We start from the raw sequence: 15153 nt of genomic DNA, 5'->3' as shown, positions 1-15153 counted from the left end.
CAAAATGGAGTCGTCATACACAATGAAAGACAATACAAGTATTGACCAAAGCTTTTATTAACAAACGGTAGAAAACATAATTTGCCATCAGGAGGAGGAATGCTGCTGCAAATTTCACATGAAGAAATTCCATTTTCCAAGCACATAAAAGAATCTCAAAAACAAAAAAATATTCATAAAGATGCTTGGTTCAGATACAGATCAGTCCATGTCATTTGAGGTACAAAGTTAGGAACAAGAGTAATTTCTTGCAAACATTTGGTGGTCTGAACTGGTCTGAATCAAAATGTGAATTTAAAATCTCTTTTTAAACTTCAACATGACGAACATTAGCTACACGATGGACCAAGATAAAGTCCGGTACCTCCCCAAACACTTTGCATTTAGGAGGCAGAAAACGGAGCAAATGAACAGTTCACATTGACATAGCACCCAATTATAACATTCTTTAATAAGACAAAAAAAACAAAACACCAAGTCAATGAATTTGACCGTTCCTAGCGTTAAAAGGCACTTTAGTTGAGAGGCACTTTATGGCTATGACAAACTTTGGCTTTGAAAAAAAATTTCCTTTGGTGCACAAAGAACCCACCACAAAATATTATTTAAACAAGTATTATCATATAGAAAAGAGAGAGTGATGCATAATTAGCTCAGTGATGCAAGTAAACTGGCATGAAAGAAAGCAGGCGGTGCCATCTTTAAAAGTCTAGATTTGTAAACAGTACAAGGTTGAAAGCCAGTCTGGGTTTGGCTCATGTGTTCATACAAATAAAAATAAATAATTATACATACAAATATATAAAAAGATGCCCACCACCATTTTCCACTGCTTACAACAGCAGGGTTAGCAAATCACTTTACTTATTGGTTGTAATATTTTCCACTCTCACTGTCAAGTGACAAAAAAAATTATTAATGTCCTTTAAGAGCAGACTTTTTTCTTGTTCAAATTAGTTTCACCGACTGACATCTTGGATGTTATTTCTCCACCGACAAATAACGTCAACTTGCAGTTTTTAACTGAAAGTTGCCACACATGCTCCGAGGTGCTCATTGACGGCAGGCACAGAGGTGAGACCACAGGCAGCCCAGGAGGATCACACGTCTCACCATGTCTTCCTCAATCGCAGCTCCGGATCAAAACCGCGAGGCTGCCTGCACAGACGTCAATTTCCCTACTCGCTCTTGAAGCTCACGCCGTTCTTCTGCTCCCGCAGCTTCCTCCTTTGAAGGTATCCTGTACGCTGCCGACGGTTCATCTGAGCTCCAAGGAAGATGACAATGCTGATCGGCACCAGCTTGGTGGTCACCCAACCCTGCAAACAAGGCAAGATGAGAAGTGTACATCATCACCACAATATAGGAGCTGTCACTTTTGAAAATTGAAAATTTTATTCAGTTAAACACAAATCAAACATACATTTTACACGTGTTGTCATTGGAAATAAATTTAAAGATCCAATGAATATTTGATGCTTTTCTCAACCCTGCTGCCACTTTTCTCGCGTCATCATTCATTGCAGAAATAAATTTTATTCATGTAGGGTTCTTCCAAACCAGTGTAACTAAACACAGCAGCCCTTGAGGCTTCATTATTCTTACCATGACAGCATGGGGAAAGTAGCCATTGGTCTGGCTCTGCAGACCCACAGTGGTGATCTCAGCGGCCACGTAGCGCTCAGGGGTGGGCTTATCCAGGGTGGGCTTCCTGATGCGAGTCATTTTGGTGGCCACAAAGAAGGGAAGCACACTCTGCAAATCGACAAGCATGAAAACATTATCAAAGAAACAAACGCATTCTGGACCAACAGCAGCTTATCCAAAATTTTGAGTTCAACATCTTGTTTTTCAGTCAGTGGCACCGTCGACTCACAGCAAGAACACCACCACCAGGTAGCTGGGATTCGAGGGTCAACGCATGGAGTTTGAAAATTCTCCCCGTGTTTACGGATTTGCCATGTACGCTCCCTTTCTGTAGGACTGATCACTGCAGCACAGAGTTGGTGTTTTAAAACAACATCTGCACTGTAAAGTGCATAATATTCTGATTGATAAATACTTTGTTGGGTTTGTTCAGTTGAACGTTCAGGTGCAAACTGCAGCCACACGGTGGCACATGAGAGGAGACTGGAGAGGGAGCTAAAAACAGAACATACCCAGTTCAAAAAGTGCCCCTTCTTTCAAAGATACAAAAAGATGTCAGAGATATCACACAAACTAAATTGCCCCTCATGCAGGATGGTTAAGATGGCATTATCCATACCATTAAAAACTGTTGAGAAGAATCACAGGAGTAAATATGTCACAGAACAAATTGTGCAATCTGACCAAACAGCCAACAGTCTTCAAAGTGAAAATAGTTTGACATTGTTCATAAACTCAATAGGTGAAATATGATATTCATACGAGATAAACTATTACAATGTCAAAGGACCTGTTCAGGATTCAAGTGCATCATCTGGGATAACACCACATTTATTATAGACAGATAAGACCAAACTCAACAACTCAAGCATCATTGCAATGTAGTCATTTTCTCATGAAGATATCTGGTTGGTTCCGTGTATTACATCAAACAAAACACTGTGCTTTGCATCATCTGAACAAATAATTCTGTATGGGATTGGGGGGGGGGGGGGTATTAATCCTAAAACGAGCCCCAAACCTACCTGGATGATGATGCCCTGACGCCTGTACTCCTCCTGAAGGCCACGAGAGAAGAAATCCACAAAGGCCTGCACACATTAGAAGGAGAGGTGGATCAGATTGATGAATGCAACAGATTTTCACCAAGAGCAGAAAGTGACAAAAGCCCATCTAGGATGCATCCATACCTTGGTTGCAGAGTAGACTGTGAGCAGGGGGACGGGGTACATTCCACTGGCAGAGGAAATATTGAGAACAACCCCTTTGGACCTGAAGAGCAAATATATATAAGAATCCAAGGTACCGGTACTCGTATGTTGTTGTATCCAAGACAAAAAAGTGGCAGGTATGACTACAAACTAAGTTAAATTAAAATTAACATCAGTGACTGATTTTTACCTGAATAAACAGTAGAAGCTCAGTTTCAATGCTGCCATTACACCAGGAGTCTGATTCAACAAGCTTCCTTCAATCACCGTTCCCACAAAGTGGATAGATAGTCTATTTTTCTATTATTTTAGTTTTGTTTTTTTAAAAACAAGCCTTTATATTTTCCCCAATTTCATCCACAAACTTTTAATAATTTCTCTATAGCCCAGTTGGAACCCTCTGTCCACACACATTGAGCACACAGACAAATACACACAAAGTGATGTCGCATGCGTGCGCACACACACACAAAAACAGTGTGGTAGTGGCCGTGTGCGTTGCCATGGCAGCCTGTTGCTGCAGTGATGTAGTGGAGACGCTCCAGGCTCACATGGCACCAAATGTGCCTGCGCTACCATTGGCCTGTGGGAATCACATGGGAGTCGAGCAGCCAATCGGGTGGGAAGAGCACTTTGTGTGAATTGAAAGCTTGTCAGCATAGCGAACAAAGGAAGAGGGGAAAGAGATGCAGTGATGGGAAAAGCTCAGTGAGGATTTCTTGTCCTACTTGCCGGATATATATGAAGCACCTTTCCAAAGTGTCAATACCAAATGTTGCTACTGCAAAGAAAACTCTTAAGAGAAAGGCTTCTGCTTTCATTTAGAGACTCCCCCTTTAGCCAAGTGCCACAATCCATTTTTTTGCTACACTTATATCTTGACTGCAGTCATGTCGCAAAACATGGAAGCCTCTCATTTAACCCACCTCTCAACCATTCTGGGCAGCACGAGGCGGGTCATCTGCAAAGATCAACAACATCATAAGCTCAGTTACTAATCAAGAGAAACAGGACAGATCCTTCTCTTAAAAAAAAAAAAAAAAAAAAAAAAAAAAGTAAAAGTAGGAAGACAAGCGAGAGAGGCAGAGACTAGCAGAAAAAGAGAGAGAGGGTTGCGTGGGTGGCGAGTACAGACAGCGTTGGTGTAGTCCACCGTTGCTTTGGGAACAACTGAGACACTGCAGGTAGGAAGAGCAGAAGGGGAGAAGGAAAAAGAAGAAAACAACAAAAATAAAGGGGACAGGTGTGACAGCCATGGATGAGCTTTAAACAAACATTTGCGATGCGATACAAATATATAGTTTGCCATCACTGGGCAGAGTGTTTGGAGGAGAGGGAATAAGGACAGAGCTGAAGTTACCTGACACACTGAGGTCATGTTGACGTTGATCGTATTTGTGATAAACTGAAAAACAGAGCCCTGGTTAGATAAACAATCATGCCAAAGATTAACGCCACAAACTACAGCTACCAGTGTAGAGGAGTAGCAAACTGAATGAAAGACCTTTTCAGCATTTCCAGAAACAAAACTTGCAACAACTGGATATTTTCATTTGCTAAGGATTACTCACATTGTCCAGATCAGGGATGTGCAGGTAGTATTCAGGGTAGGGATATGACACGCCAACATTGTTCACTGTTTGGAAAAAAAAATAAAAAATAAAAAAGGGATAAAGCAATGATTGCCTCGTTTTCAAACGATTTAAAAAAAAAAAAAAAAAAACCTGGGGAACTCAAACTACTTTTAAATATCCACCACAAGGTGGCAGCAAAAACAAGCCTGAACAGCAAGCTTATACAGACAGCCACACCTTGCAACCAGTAGAGCACAACTGGTATCATTAAAAAAAGAACAAGGAGTTCCTTAAATGTTCAGCAGCAAACTACAAAGTAAACTCAACAGTGTAAACATCTAAAAACTTGTACAAGCAGCTGAGATTTCAGTGCATCTGATAATCGCACAACTACATACATTTCGTAGCCGTAGGACAGAAGTTGGAAATGAAAAGGTGCATTTGTGGGGGTTGAGTGTATTGATGATTTTCTTAACTAAAAAGAATGTAGTACAACTAAATGGATGCCATTTCAAAAATGTAAATAAGCTTAATTTAAAGTCATTTTTCCATGAATAATAATTGTTTTACATCAATCGTGCCGATGCTCTTCAGCCTGGTCAAAACTTTAGTGAAACTAAAAATGTAAAGCTGCGAAACAACAAATGCATATTTGTTGGTGTAAAGTTTTCCCACCCTTTGAAATATAATCAATTTCTGCCAAACACACTCAAGCATTTCAATGCAAGTTGTAGACGCACTTCTTGCACTGCATGGATACAACTTTCTCTTTTGATACGACACATACTCTGAAAGACCAAGGGCTTAAACTGTAAAAGTATTTGATGCAAACAAGGTCAGCCATATATTAATGCATTCCTGTACTCATTATAGTCAAAGAATAAATCTTTCTGTCACTCGTCTTATCCAAACTTCTGCACAAAAAAGTTTGAAACATCTGCTCGTACCCAGAACACCGATTTCCAGACCAGACAACCCTGCTTCGATTTTCTGGTAGATGTCTGTCTTGCCGAAGTCGACAGCAATGGTTCTGGTCTCCACTTTATGTTCCGCCTCTGCGAAGGAGGATACAAAGATGCTTTCATTAAGAGCATTACAAAGACATGAAGGCACATTTTAAAGCTGAATCAAGGAAATGTGAGCAATAGTGTGTTAACTAAATGAAAATTATGGCAGATATACGTTTGGGCTGATGCCATTGCACCACACATTCCTACCAAGTGTCACAAAACAGCCAAGACTTTGGATCATTCTGCTGTAATGAGCTTCTGCACAGTGTTTGAAACCTTGAGTGGACTCAATTGAGCAGAGCATAGAAAGAGTTCCAACTGAAGAGGGCACTGTGCACCAACAAACCAGACGACCACCTTCTCCCTCTTCCACTCACTCATGTTTGACTTGCTTGCTGCAATTAGAATTTATTGTCCAAAGACTCATTTAGCTGATAGGTGGCCGAGGGAGTTATGAGAGGAAAATTCTGGGATGGACCTTGGTAAAACACTTGGTAGCCTTATTGAACAAACACTGACATCAGAAGTAGGGAGACTTGGGAGGGATGAGAGTTGGTTGGGTACAAGGTAGAGAGAACAATAATTTCCAAAAGGGGTTGATCCCATGAATTCTATACCCAGATCACATAGATTTCAATGACTTTCGCAAGTCAAAGAAATTGATGAAGCCGCAGGTGACACAGAGATACTCCGCCTGAGGTTGGCAAATTGGGGTTTGCTGGGAGGTGCGATCAAGAGTCAAACAAGCTGGCTGCATAAGGGAGAGAACAGAAACGCATACAGCAAATGAGATTATAGGTGGGACGCAGGGTGGGTTGCCCGGTTACACGCTCAAGGAGGGCGGCTTTGTCAGACTAATCGTGAGGGAGGAGTGCCAGGAGTTTGGCACGCCGCACCCTGCTCGTGACTACCCGTCAGCCTCCTCTGTGGACTTGAAGCACAACAGGGGAAATTGCACTGTGGGAGACGTCAGAGACAGATGGAAAGAGCGCGAATTGGGGAGAGGGCACCATTAATGAAGGGAGGGGGATGATCGGGAGGCACTTACTATTCAGTCCTTGTGAAAATTTGGATACAGGCCAACGTGAAAGAAGGACTAAACTTCTTCCTTTCAGATGGGTCGTCCTCTAATACCCATTGAAGATTTGCATGAGTAAAGTCTCATTCTTTCCTAGCCAACATTTGAAGAAGAGTCAGGCCAGATATTCAATATGCCTTTGTTCCTGTGAGGAAGTAAAACGCAGCTTTCTTTGTTGGCTGCGTTGTTTCCAAATCACCAGCACTCAGAGACTAGGCTTGACAAGACCGTGATGAGGAGAAATCACAGAACCAAGCGTGAGAAGGACACATGAACGCATTGTGTTCATGGAAAAGAAAGAAACTAAAAACTCAAGCGAAACATGATTAAAAAAAACTGACTATTGTCTTTAGACTGTTTATCTGAATGTGATGTCCACTGATGTGCTCTCCAACTTAAGCCAATCTCCAAGACGTTGTGAAGACAAAGGCACACACTTTCATACATGCATACATACTGAGTGACATGGCCACGTCGTCCAGCTTCTCCTGGGAGCGGCTGATCAACATCAGGGCAAATCCCCTCCGGGCCAACTGGAATGCAAAAAGAGGTGAGCAACAGATATTTCCCCATAACTTTATTATATGACAGGAAATGCAATGTACAGCAGAGATGCTTCTCCCCTCTAGGTAGTCTGTTCAACAAAAACATGGAATAGAATAAAGGCAAGATAGCGATTTAGTTGTAACCACTTTTGCTTCGCAGTGACAATATCCGTAATAGTCCAAGTTTGAGGGCTAAGGTGAGGTTTGCATGTTCTTATAGTGCGTGCATTGGTGGATTCCTCTGAGTACTCCGGTTTCCTCTCGCAGTCCAAAAACAAGTGTTTAAGGTCAACAGGTGACTCCTAAATAGTCATAAGTGCGTGTCTCACTGTGTGTTTGTTCTGTGATAGACTGGTGAACTGTCTGACCTTTGACTTAACCCAGAGTCAGCTGAGATCAGCTCAAGTGCCCTTGAGGTGGATAAAAACATCTAAATGGACGGGTGGATGAACTACGAGTGGCAATGAGGGAAAACATTACCCAGAAAGCACGTAAACAAGTTGAACACAAACTTTTTGTCAAGAACAATCTCTAGTTTTGTGTTTAACAGCTTGGAAGGAATTTTTCACTGCAGCTCAAGTAATTGAATTCTTTGTAAAAAAAAAATAAAATAAAAAAAAATAATAGATGCCAACAGAAAGACAAACCTGTCCAGGTAAGTCTCTCGTAATTACTGAAATGCAGGTTTTCAACATTTTTGTAGCCTCCCCAAAAGCTAGATTGTAAGAGGAGCCCAAAGACTCAATAAACATGTGCATGTCAGAGGAAGTGTGAGTTCAGCTGCTTGTACATCTTAAAATCTTTTAGAAAATGAACTGCAATTTGATTTGACTAGCGAGTTCCTGCACAAACACAAACATGAGAACCAGCATAAACGATGGGTGAAATGGCAGCCTCCCGTTGCGTGACAAGCATCTCCTCCAAATGTAGCACCATTAGAATATGAGTCAAAGGGCCTACATGAGTGTATCAAGACAGCCAGGACCCCCTAAACTGTAAGGGCCAAACTCATGGTGGTGTCGACCTATTCAACGCGTCTTCGTCATCTCTGTACAGGCTCTTGTTGGTGAAGCTGGGCTGAAATGTGTGTGTTGACTTTACAAGTTAATAGTCCTGTAAGAGTTCTCCCCCACTGTGGGCTATGAGAGAACATGGTGTGTGTATGAGTCATAGCTTTTCTGTGGAAAAAAAATAAAAGAAATAAGGGTCCAGGAGACTCACCTCCTCCGCATAGGATTTCCCGATTCCATCTGTAGCTCCCGTCACAACTGGAAAGAAACGAGAAAAAATATTAGTATGTTTGGATGTCTTTTTTTTTTTTTTTTACAGTCTGATAGTTTGCACTAAATACTGTTTACTCAACAAGATTATATGTTTACTGCACGTCTCCAACAGTATAGGTAGTGATTGGGATTGTGGTCTCACGTCAATTCTCAGTCTGGATAAACTTCCAGTGACCCCAGCAAACGGCCTCAGCCATGCTACATCAGCAACACTTGCCAATCACTGTAGACTGACTCATTACTCTGGCACTCTGTTACCTGAGGCCTTTCTGTTATCTTTGCATCTAGCGACGGTCACACACTTGCACACGCAGGCATTTGATGTTTACTCGGAAAACGTCATGACACATGTTCATATCAGGTTTGGCTACTAGCAGCTGTCGTCAGCCTGCCCCTAAATTGCAACACCGGAGTGGAGCCAGGAGACCTGAAATGGGTGAAAGACTGCGCCGTCAAAGCGAATGAGTTGGCAGGCACACCCCACAATACTATTTCACCTGCCGTTTGAGGAAGGTGTCGTTCCTAGCTCTGTGATGACAGCCTTTTTATCAGCCAATTAAGATTTCTTTTGGATGAGATCATTGCAGTGTGTTCCTCAATTGAAGTGTGTACCCACCCACAAGCCACAGTGATTTAGGAGGAGAGATGCATATCCTAGAACCCAAGATGGTTCAGATATGAGACAAACCACTGACACCAAGCTACAAAGGCAGCAGACAGGATGGGGACTATACAGAGAACAAGACTGATGCAGAACAAGGAAACAAGACTTCAGGATTCAGTCTTTCAACAACCTCTGCTATATACATGGCAGAAGCTGCCATCATTATTTTTGCCACTTTGAAACCTCTGAAACCTGCCATCATTCTGGCAAATCTGACTGGCAAGGGTAAGGACGAGGTGGACCCAGTTTGTACACGAGGTCAAGGAAAGGAAGCAAAATCACCAAAGTGTGGAACAGTCTGGTAAAAGCAGAGGGAAGATTTCTTAGGAGCACAACAAAAGATGGTAAAATAAGGCCGAGACAGAGCCAGAAGGAGAGAAGAGCTGATGTTCTTCTTGTGTTCAGAGTTCTCCTCACCTTGTCAAGCAAGCAGGGCTATTTTTAAACCTTCACTGCCCATCAACCCCAGCTTGACTGACTGAGGATGGTGGGGAGAACGGATGGATGATGGAGGGAGGAACAAGACAGAAGAGAGGCAGAGAACAGAAGACATTGGTGGTGGGGGGGGGGGGGGGTAATGGAATATACACGAATACACATAGTTGTGAATCATGACTAAATTAGTGAGGCTTGATGAAAGATTAATAGAGGCAGAGGACATTCTCTGGCTAAGAGCTGGGGGGAGATGAGAGAGGGATGCAGAGAGGAGGGAGTGATGACGAACATGGAGCGGGTAGGAGAAGGAGGGGTGAAGCCGGGTAGGGAGGGTGAGAGAGGAGGGATCCTAGGGGCGGCTAAAAATAGAACTGGAGCGAAGCAGGGAAACGAATGAGCGAAGGAGAGAGACAGAATAGGAGATGGCGGTGAAGGAGAGGGGGGAGAGAAGAAGAACAAGTGAGTGAATCAGAGGATCGAGAGAGAGTAGCACAAAGTCAAAAGTGAAAAAGAGAGAACAATCCCTGGTTATTTTTAACCCTCCCCCATGTTAAGAATGAAACGCTCTGTGGCAGAAAAGACTCAATGGGCACGGGCTGTACCAAATCAGGCTGCCGTCGCATTGTGGGTAGGGGTGCAAATGCAGGTATGGTGAGGCATCTGGGGCTGCAAAGCAAAATGGCTAGGAGTGAGAGAGAATATGGTTTTAAGTGCATATAAAACAGAGGACCGTAAATCTGTGAAAATTGCATGCAATAGATTGAATACATAATGTACTGTATTAACTAATGATTACAATGCAGAGGTAAAACTGGAGATGCATGGCTGCTGGAGGCATTAATACAACCTTGTGTCAACACGTGGGGGAAAACCCTGACTGACGGGGTATCTCCTAAAACTCTTCTCACAAATATGGATGCCAAGCAGCGTCAGCTGGAACCAAGCACATTAAACTCTGTGCACTGTCCACATTCCTGTCACATAGGAGTGCACAATCAGCCCACGGACAGACAGGTACTGCTCACAGTGATCACTTAAATGCCTCAATTTCAGGTGCAGTGAATTGCACCTGCGTGCAGGAATGTAATGAAATGCAGGCACAGCATCACCATCCCAGGTCTGACCTGTGAGAGGAGAGCGTGCAAGAATGCTTTGTATGTACTGAGCTCAAAACGCACAAACAACATTACCTTTTGAACCCAACCACCACAATATTCACCAGAGAGCTACGTGCCAGGTGCAAGAGCTCGGGATTCACTGAACATGTCGTTCATGTCACGCATTTTAAGAATGCAAAAGGAGACTTGCAACCTCAAGCACTTTGAGGTGGAAAATCTCCACAATGCAGGTTTGCGTCACTCTAACCTGTACAGATTCTGCAGGAAAGACGTCAGGGCCCAGTTTTGTCTACATGTTGTAAGATGAGCATAGTGCAACGTGAATAACTTAAGAGCCGGCTATGTTGAGGATGCACACAGAGTTTGTTTCAAATGTATAGCAAAATGACAAACATGATTTGGAAAACTAATTGAACCATCTCTCTTTTTTAACACAGTCTAAGAAAACTGACCAGTTGGTGAAGGTTAAAAGTTGTTCCAACTTTAACCTTCTGTAGGACGCTTGTTGAAATATGTAAATTGAAGATTTAAGTGCTGAACGAAATTTCTATACTTAAAGATGATAGACATGCTTCAAATGCAAAAAATAATGGCATCAAACTGACCAAAATCACACATATTTCGTCACTTATGGCTCTGTAATACAATGTGTTATCTATTTGCTAGTCTACTATGTGTATGTGACACGGCACTCACTTCAGCACTGTACACAAAAAAAAAAAACACCACATCAATCAGGCACAGTCACTGGGCGATATGAAGCAGATGTTAAGCAAAGTGGCCAACACCGTAATGTTTATGTTGTTATAAGAAATACAACTGCAACAATATCTCTCAATCAGCACAACCATTCCTTTCTGTAGTCCAATATCTCACTTAATTTACCATTTTTAGTTCAGAAGATATAAAAAACTAGAAAAAGCTGGTTCATCAACAAGCTGTGTGACATTACAAATTCTGAGTTGTCTAGAATATATACATCTGTCTGGAATAGGATTAAACATGGGAGTAAAATGGTCATTTTAAAGCAGCCAGGTAACATTTCTAGAAATAATCTAATTGGGAAAAGTCAGTTCAATTAGAAAAAAAAAGCTGTACATACCCTAAATATCAGGCTTCTTATTTATTAAAATGAAACATTTGATAAACTAAACATACAATTCTTTACAGTCCTCTCACAGCATTTACTTCCACTGAGAGAAGAGACCATAACAAATACCTAAACTTGCATGGTTCAACAGTGAGTGCAACTTTGGTGTATGCAAAGATGAATGTATAGAAGAGTAGGAGATGACAGATGCCAGTGACAGTTCACAGATAATTTCACCATCCACTTCTGAGAAAATTCAGCGAGTGGAAAAAGAATAAGAAGAAATACAGAGAACAAACATCAGAAGTATTTTTAGTTCCATTTATTTCCTAAAGAACACTCTGAATTGTGACTCTTCACTGTGTGTTAGGCTTGAAGATTGGGGGGAAGAGTTGGTTGCCTAATAGCCCCTCCCTACACTCCCCAAATCCTCGTGCTATACTTATGAATGACTACACTCCTCCCACCCATTATATAATAGTACCATTTTCTCAATAAACGTTGTCTGGGGACTGACAGAGTGAAGTGTGCATTTGTGCTTGTAGTGCGTGTGTGTGTGTGTGGGGGGGGGGGGGGGCTAGCACAGCGGGGTGAGGACAATGTTCTTGTGTTTCCTCGTGACATTTCATTTGTTGTAGAGTTGAGATCAGCCATGAGGTACACAACAAGAAGGCCAAACTCTGCACGCCAAGTCGGCGGTCATGAAGCAGTTTAAAAATCTATATACAAGGGGAACACAATGTGCAAAAAATCCCATTGTTCAGTCTAACGCACCAACAATATATTGCACTGCTCCCAGCGGGATATTATTCTCATCACGTGAGCAGCACGTTACATCAGTGACACACATATCATGTAACAAAGAGGAATCTACGCAAGCAAGCACGTGAATGACAGCAGCAGCAGCTTCACTGACGCTCATCCACTGCCTGCAAAGAGTGGCTGTGTGTTGTTGGGGCAATCACGTATGAAGGGGGGTTTGGAGAGGCCATTGAAAAGCAGTACGTAAATGCATGTTCAAGTGTGTGCGTGCAGAGAGGATGTGCACATCACTGAATCTCATTCATACCCAGCATCACCACACTAAACCCAGTTTTCCTCCATAACTCCTCCTCCACCTCGGAGAGAAGTGGTTCACCATGCTGGCTCCGAGACGACCTGACGGGGGCGCGTTTGCACTGCAGCTCCACTGTGCTTAGTGCTGCACATCACATCCAGAGGTATTGACATCCCCCAGCCTTTTCTGTCTCCCTCCCTCCCTCCCTCCCTCCCTCCTCAGCAGTGGAGCAGCCCCTGCCGCTGCCTGCTCACTATTCCGAGGGTCTAAAAAAAGCAGCAGGAGGAGTAAAAATAGCAGCGCCTGCACTGCCTCGTCTGGGAGCTGCCTGCTTGCCTGCCTGCCGCAACACCTGAATACCAACAAGATCCCCCACCATCAGCACCACGATGGCCAGGCTGCTGCTGCATCCCTGGCAACCCACCTAACAGCTCCATCACCAGGCATGAGCACTGCAGGCAGGCGGGATGGAGAAAAAAAAAAAAGGTCTGATTTGAATGAGCAGTAGAATACACAACTTCCTTATCTTTGTCTTTGCTCAAACTAGAGTGGAAGGGAAGACATATGTAGATAGGGAGCTGTTAACTTAATGAAAGAAAGGGATGATTGAGACCAACAGGTACATATAGTGCCTGGATGCAAATAAATACTGGCACAAGATCAGTTTTCATGTGTTATTCAGCAGATTCCAAAACTCAGGAGGTGCAAAAAACCCCTATAACCCTCGCCACCACCTTCAAACCCCCAATTAAGATTCTCAGTGAGGAGAGACTGCGGTCCTTGTATGCCCCACTCTCGTTACATACCGTTATGTAATCTGTCGCACCCCAAACTCGCCTATCAACGAGCAGCCCCTCCCACCACAGAAGGGAGAAAAAAGATGGAGGGAGGGATGCAGCAGAAGATCCAAAGACAGCTTCCCCCACCCCCAGCATCCCTTATCCAAAAACACACACACACACCATTGTCCCTCCACCTACCTTCCACACAGAGGAGAGAGAAAAAAAAAAAAAGTGCACACATTGTACTTTAAATAGCAACGGAGGCAAGTCACATGGTTGATCTAGAAGTCGACAAAAATAAAGCTTGATCAGCCTTGGGATGTGGGTGGGGACGGGTGATGAGAGAGAGAGAGAGAGAAACAGAGAAAAAGAGTACTTCAGAGCAGCCCAAGATAGAAGCAGCATCTATATTTGGGTTACGGAGCAAAAAATAGTTCTGTCCTCCCTCCCTTCTTGTCACATGCCTTACTAAAAAAAAAAAAAATGTAAATGAAAATCCTTCCTTCACCACAGCTATACTTTGTTTGAGACAATGTGATGTTTGTTGCTTCGGACAGGCTGTACTATATGATAGTAAAAGATCTACAGTGCGGAATCATATTTTATTTAAAGGGACATTAAAGGGTGAAATCACCTGCTTGAGTATTTGGTCGTAGGCAGCATTGTGCCAGTTATCAGGTGCAGAATACTTTATAAAATGCATTACACACTTACATTCTTCTATGTAATCATCCTGCAGCCACAGAAATGTGACCGTCCAGAGTTGCAACTGTCAACGATGTTTCTCTTTGCACCTCGATCTGCTACATTCCCCTGGATTTGTCATGTGAACGTTTCATTACGTCTACACTTGTCAGGTAATAGGAAAATATGAGACAATGCATTCTCTTGTTTGGATCTTTCCCAACAAAAGTCTGACGCCCAAAACTGCAAGGCAAACCTCAACAGATACTCAAAAGTGAACAAACTGCCTTCCTGGCATTTTATACCACAACAGAAGTGGAGTGAGGTTCAGTGTCAACTTACAGGAGTCGATAAACCACCGATTCCAAATATGCTGGCTATCCTGTATTGTATGTTTAAAAAAACATGGTGCAGAGGCTTGGTTACCGGAGTAGACAAGGTTAAGCTTTAACTTTTTTTGAAAGTTAAAACGAATTAAATTGTAGTCAAGCATCAGACGGACAAAATGACCCGTTTCACTAAATATTGCCCTTTAGGTTCTGAGGAACGTCAGCTATGTCGACAGGGTTTCAAATGACGGTATTCAAGCTGGAATGCTATAGTGATGCAACAAACGATGCATGCAATTGCTTTAAACGTTTTATTCGGATTTAACCTCACAAGCATTGACTTAACAGTAGATTAGATTGTTTTATACGTCACATACGCATACAGTATGGCACTGAAACGCAGCGGCTGTCCACCGGGCTCTACAAACTATGTCAAAATAGGAAAAGAACATAAAATACACACACACAAACTAAAGATAAATAGGTAAAACAATAATATACAAGCAGCACAAGATAGGCGCACTCATGGAGTGCACACAGCGCAATATGCAGCGGGTGTGCAAAAGTGAGGATGCGTCCACACAGAGAATGTGCAGTTTGTGTAACGTGCAAGTTCCAACAGCCGTGTGTCTATTGTCCCAGTTTG

General features: G+C 42.7%; 1 protein-coding gene across 1 annotated transcript; it reads right to left on the bottom strand.

Annotated features, from left to right (window-relative positions):
* Positions 1-39: 39 nt before the first annotated feature.
* Positions 40-8330, bottom strand: hsd17b12a (hydroxysteroid (17-beta) dehydrogenase 12a). Its single transcript, XM_080476079.1, has 10 exons — positions 8287-8330; positions 6978-7053; positions 5380-5487; positions 4430-4494; positions 4219-4263; positions 3785-3819; positions 2838-2919; positions 2673-2738; positions 1606-1755; positions 40-1319 (listed from the first exon to the last, which is right to left on the bottom strand). Exons 2-10 carry the CDS (start codon positions 7027-7029, stop codon positions 1179-1181), a joined length of 744 nt encoding a protein of 247 aa, XP_080332205.1. The 5' UTR covers positions 7030-7053; positions 8287-8330; the 3' UTR covers positions 40-1178.
* Between the last annotated feature and the right edge of the window lie 6823 nt (positions 8331-15153).

The sequence above is a fragment of the Lipophrys pholis genome (assembly GCF_963383615.2).
Source record: "Lipophrys pholis genome assembly, chromosome: 11".
Lineage (NCBI taxonomy): Eukaryota > Metazoa > Chordata > Actinopteri > Blenniiformes > Blenniidae > Lipophrys > Lipophrys pholis.
This window is presented reverse-complemented; position numbering and strand designations above follow the sequence as displayed.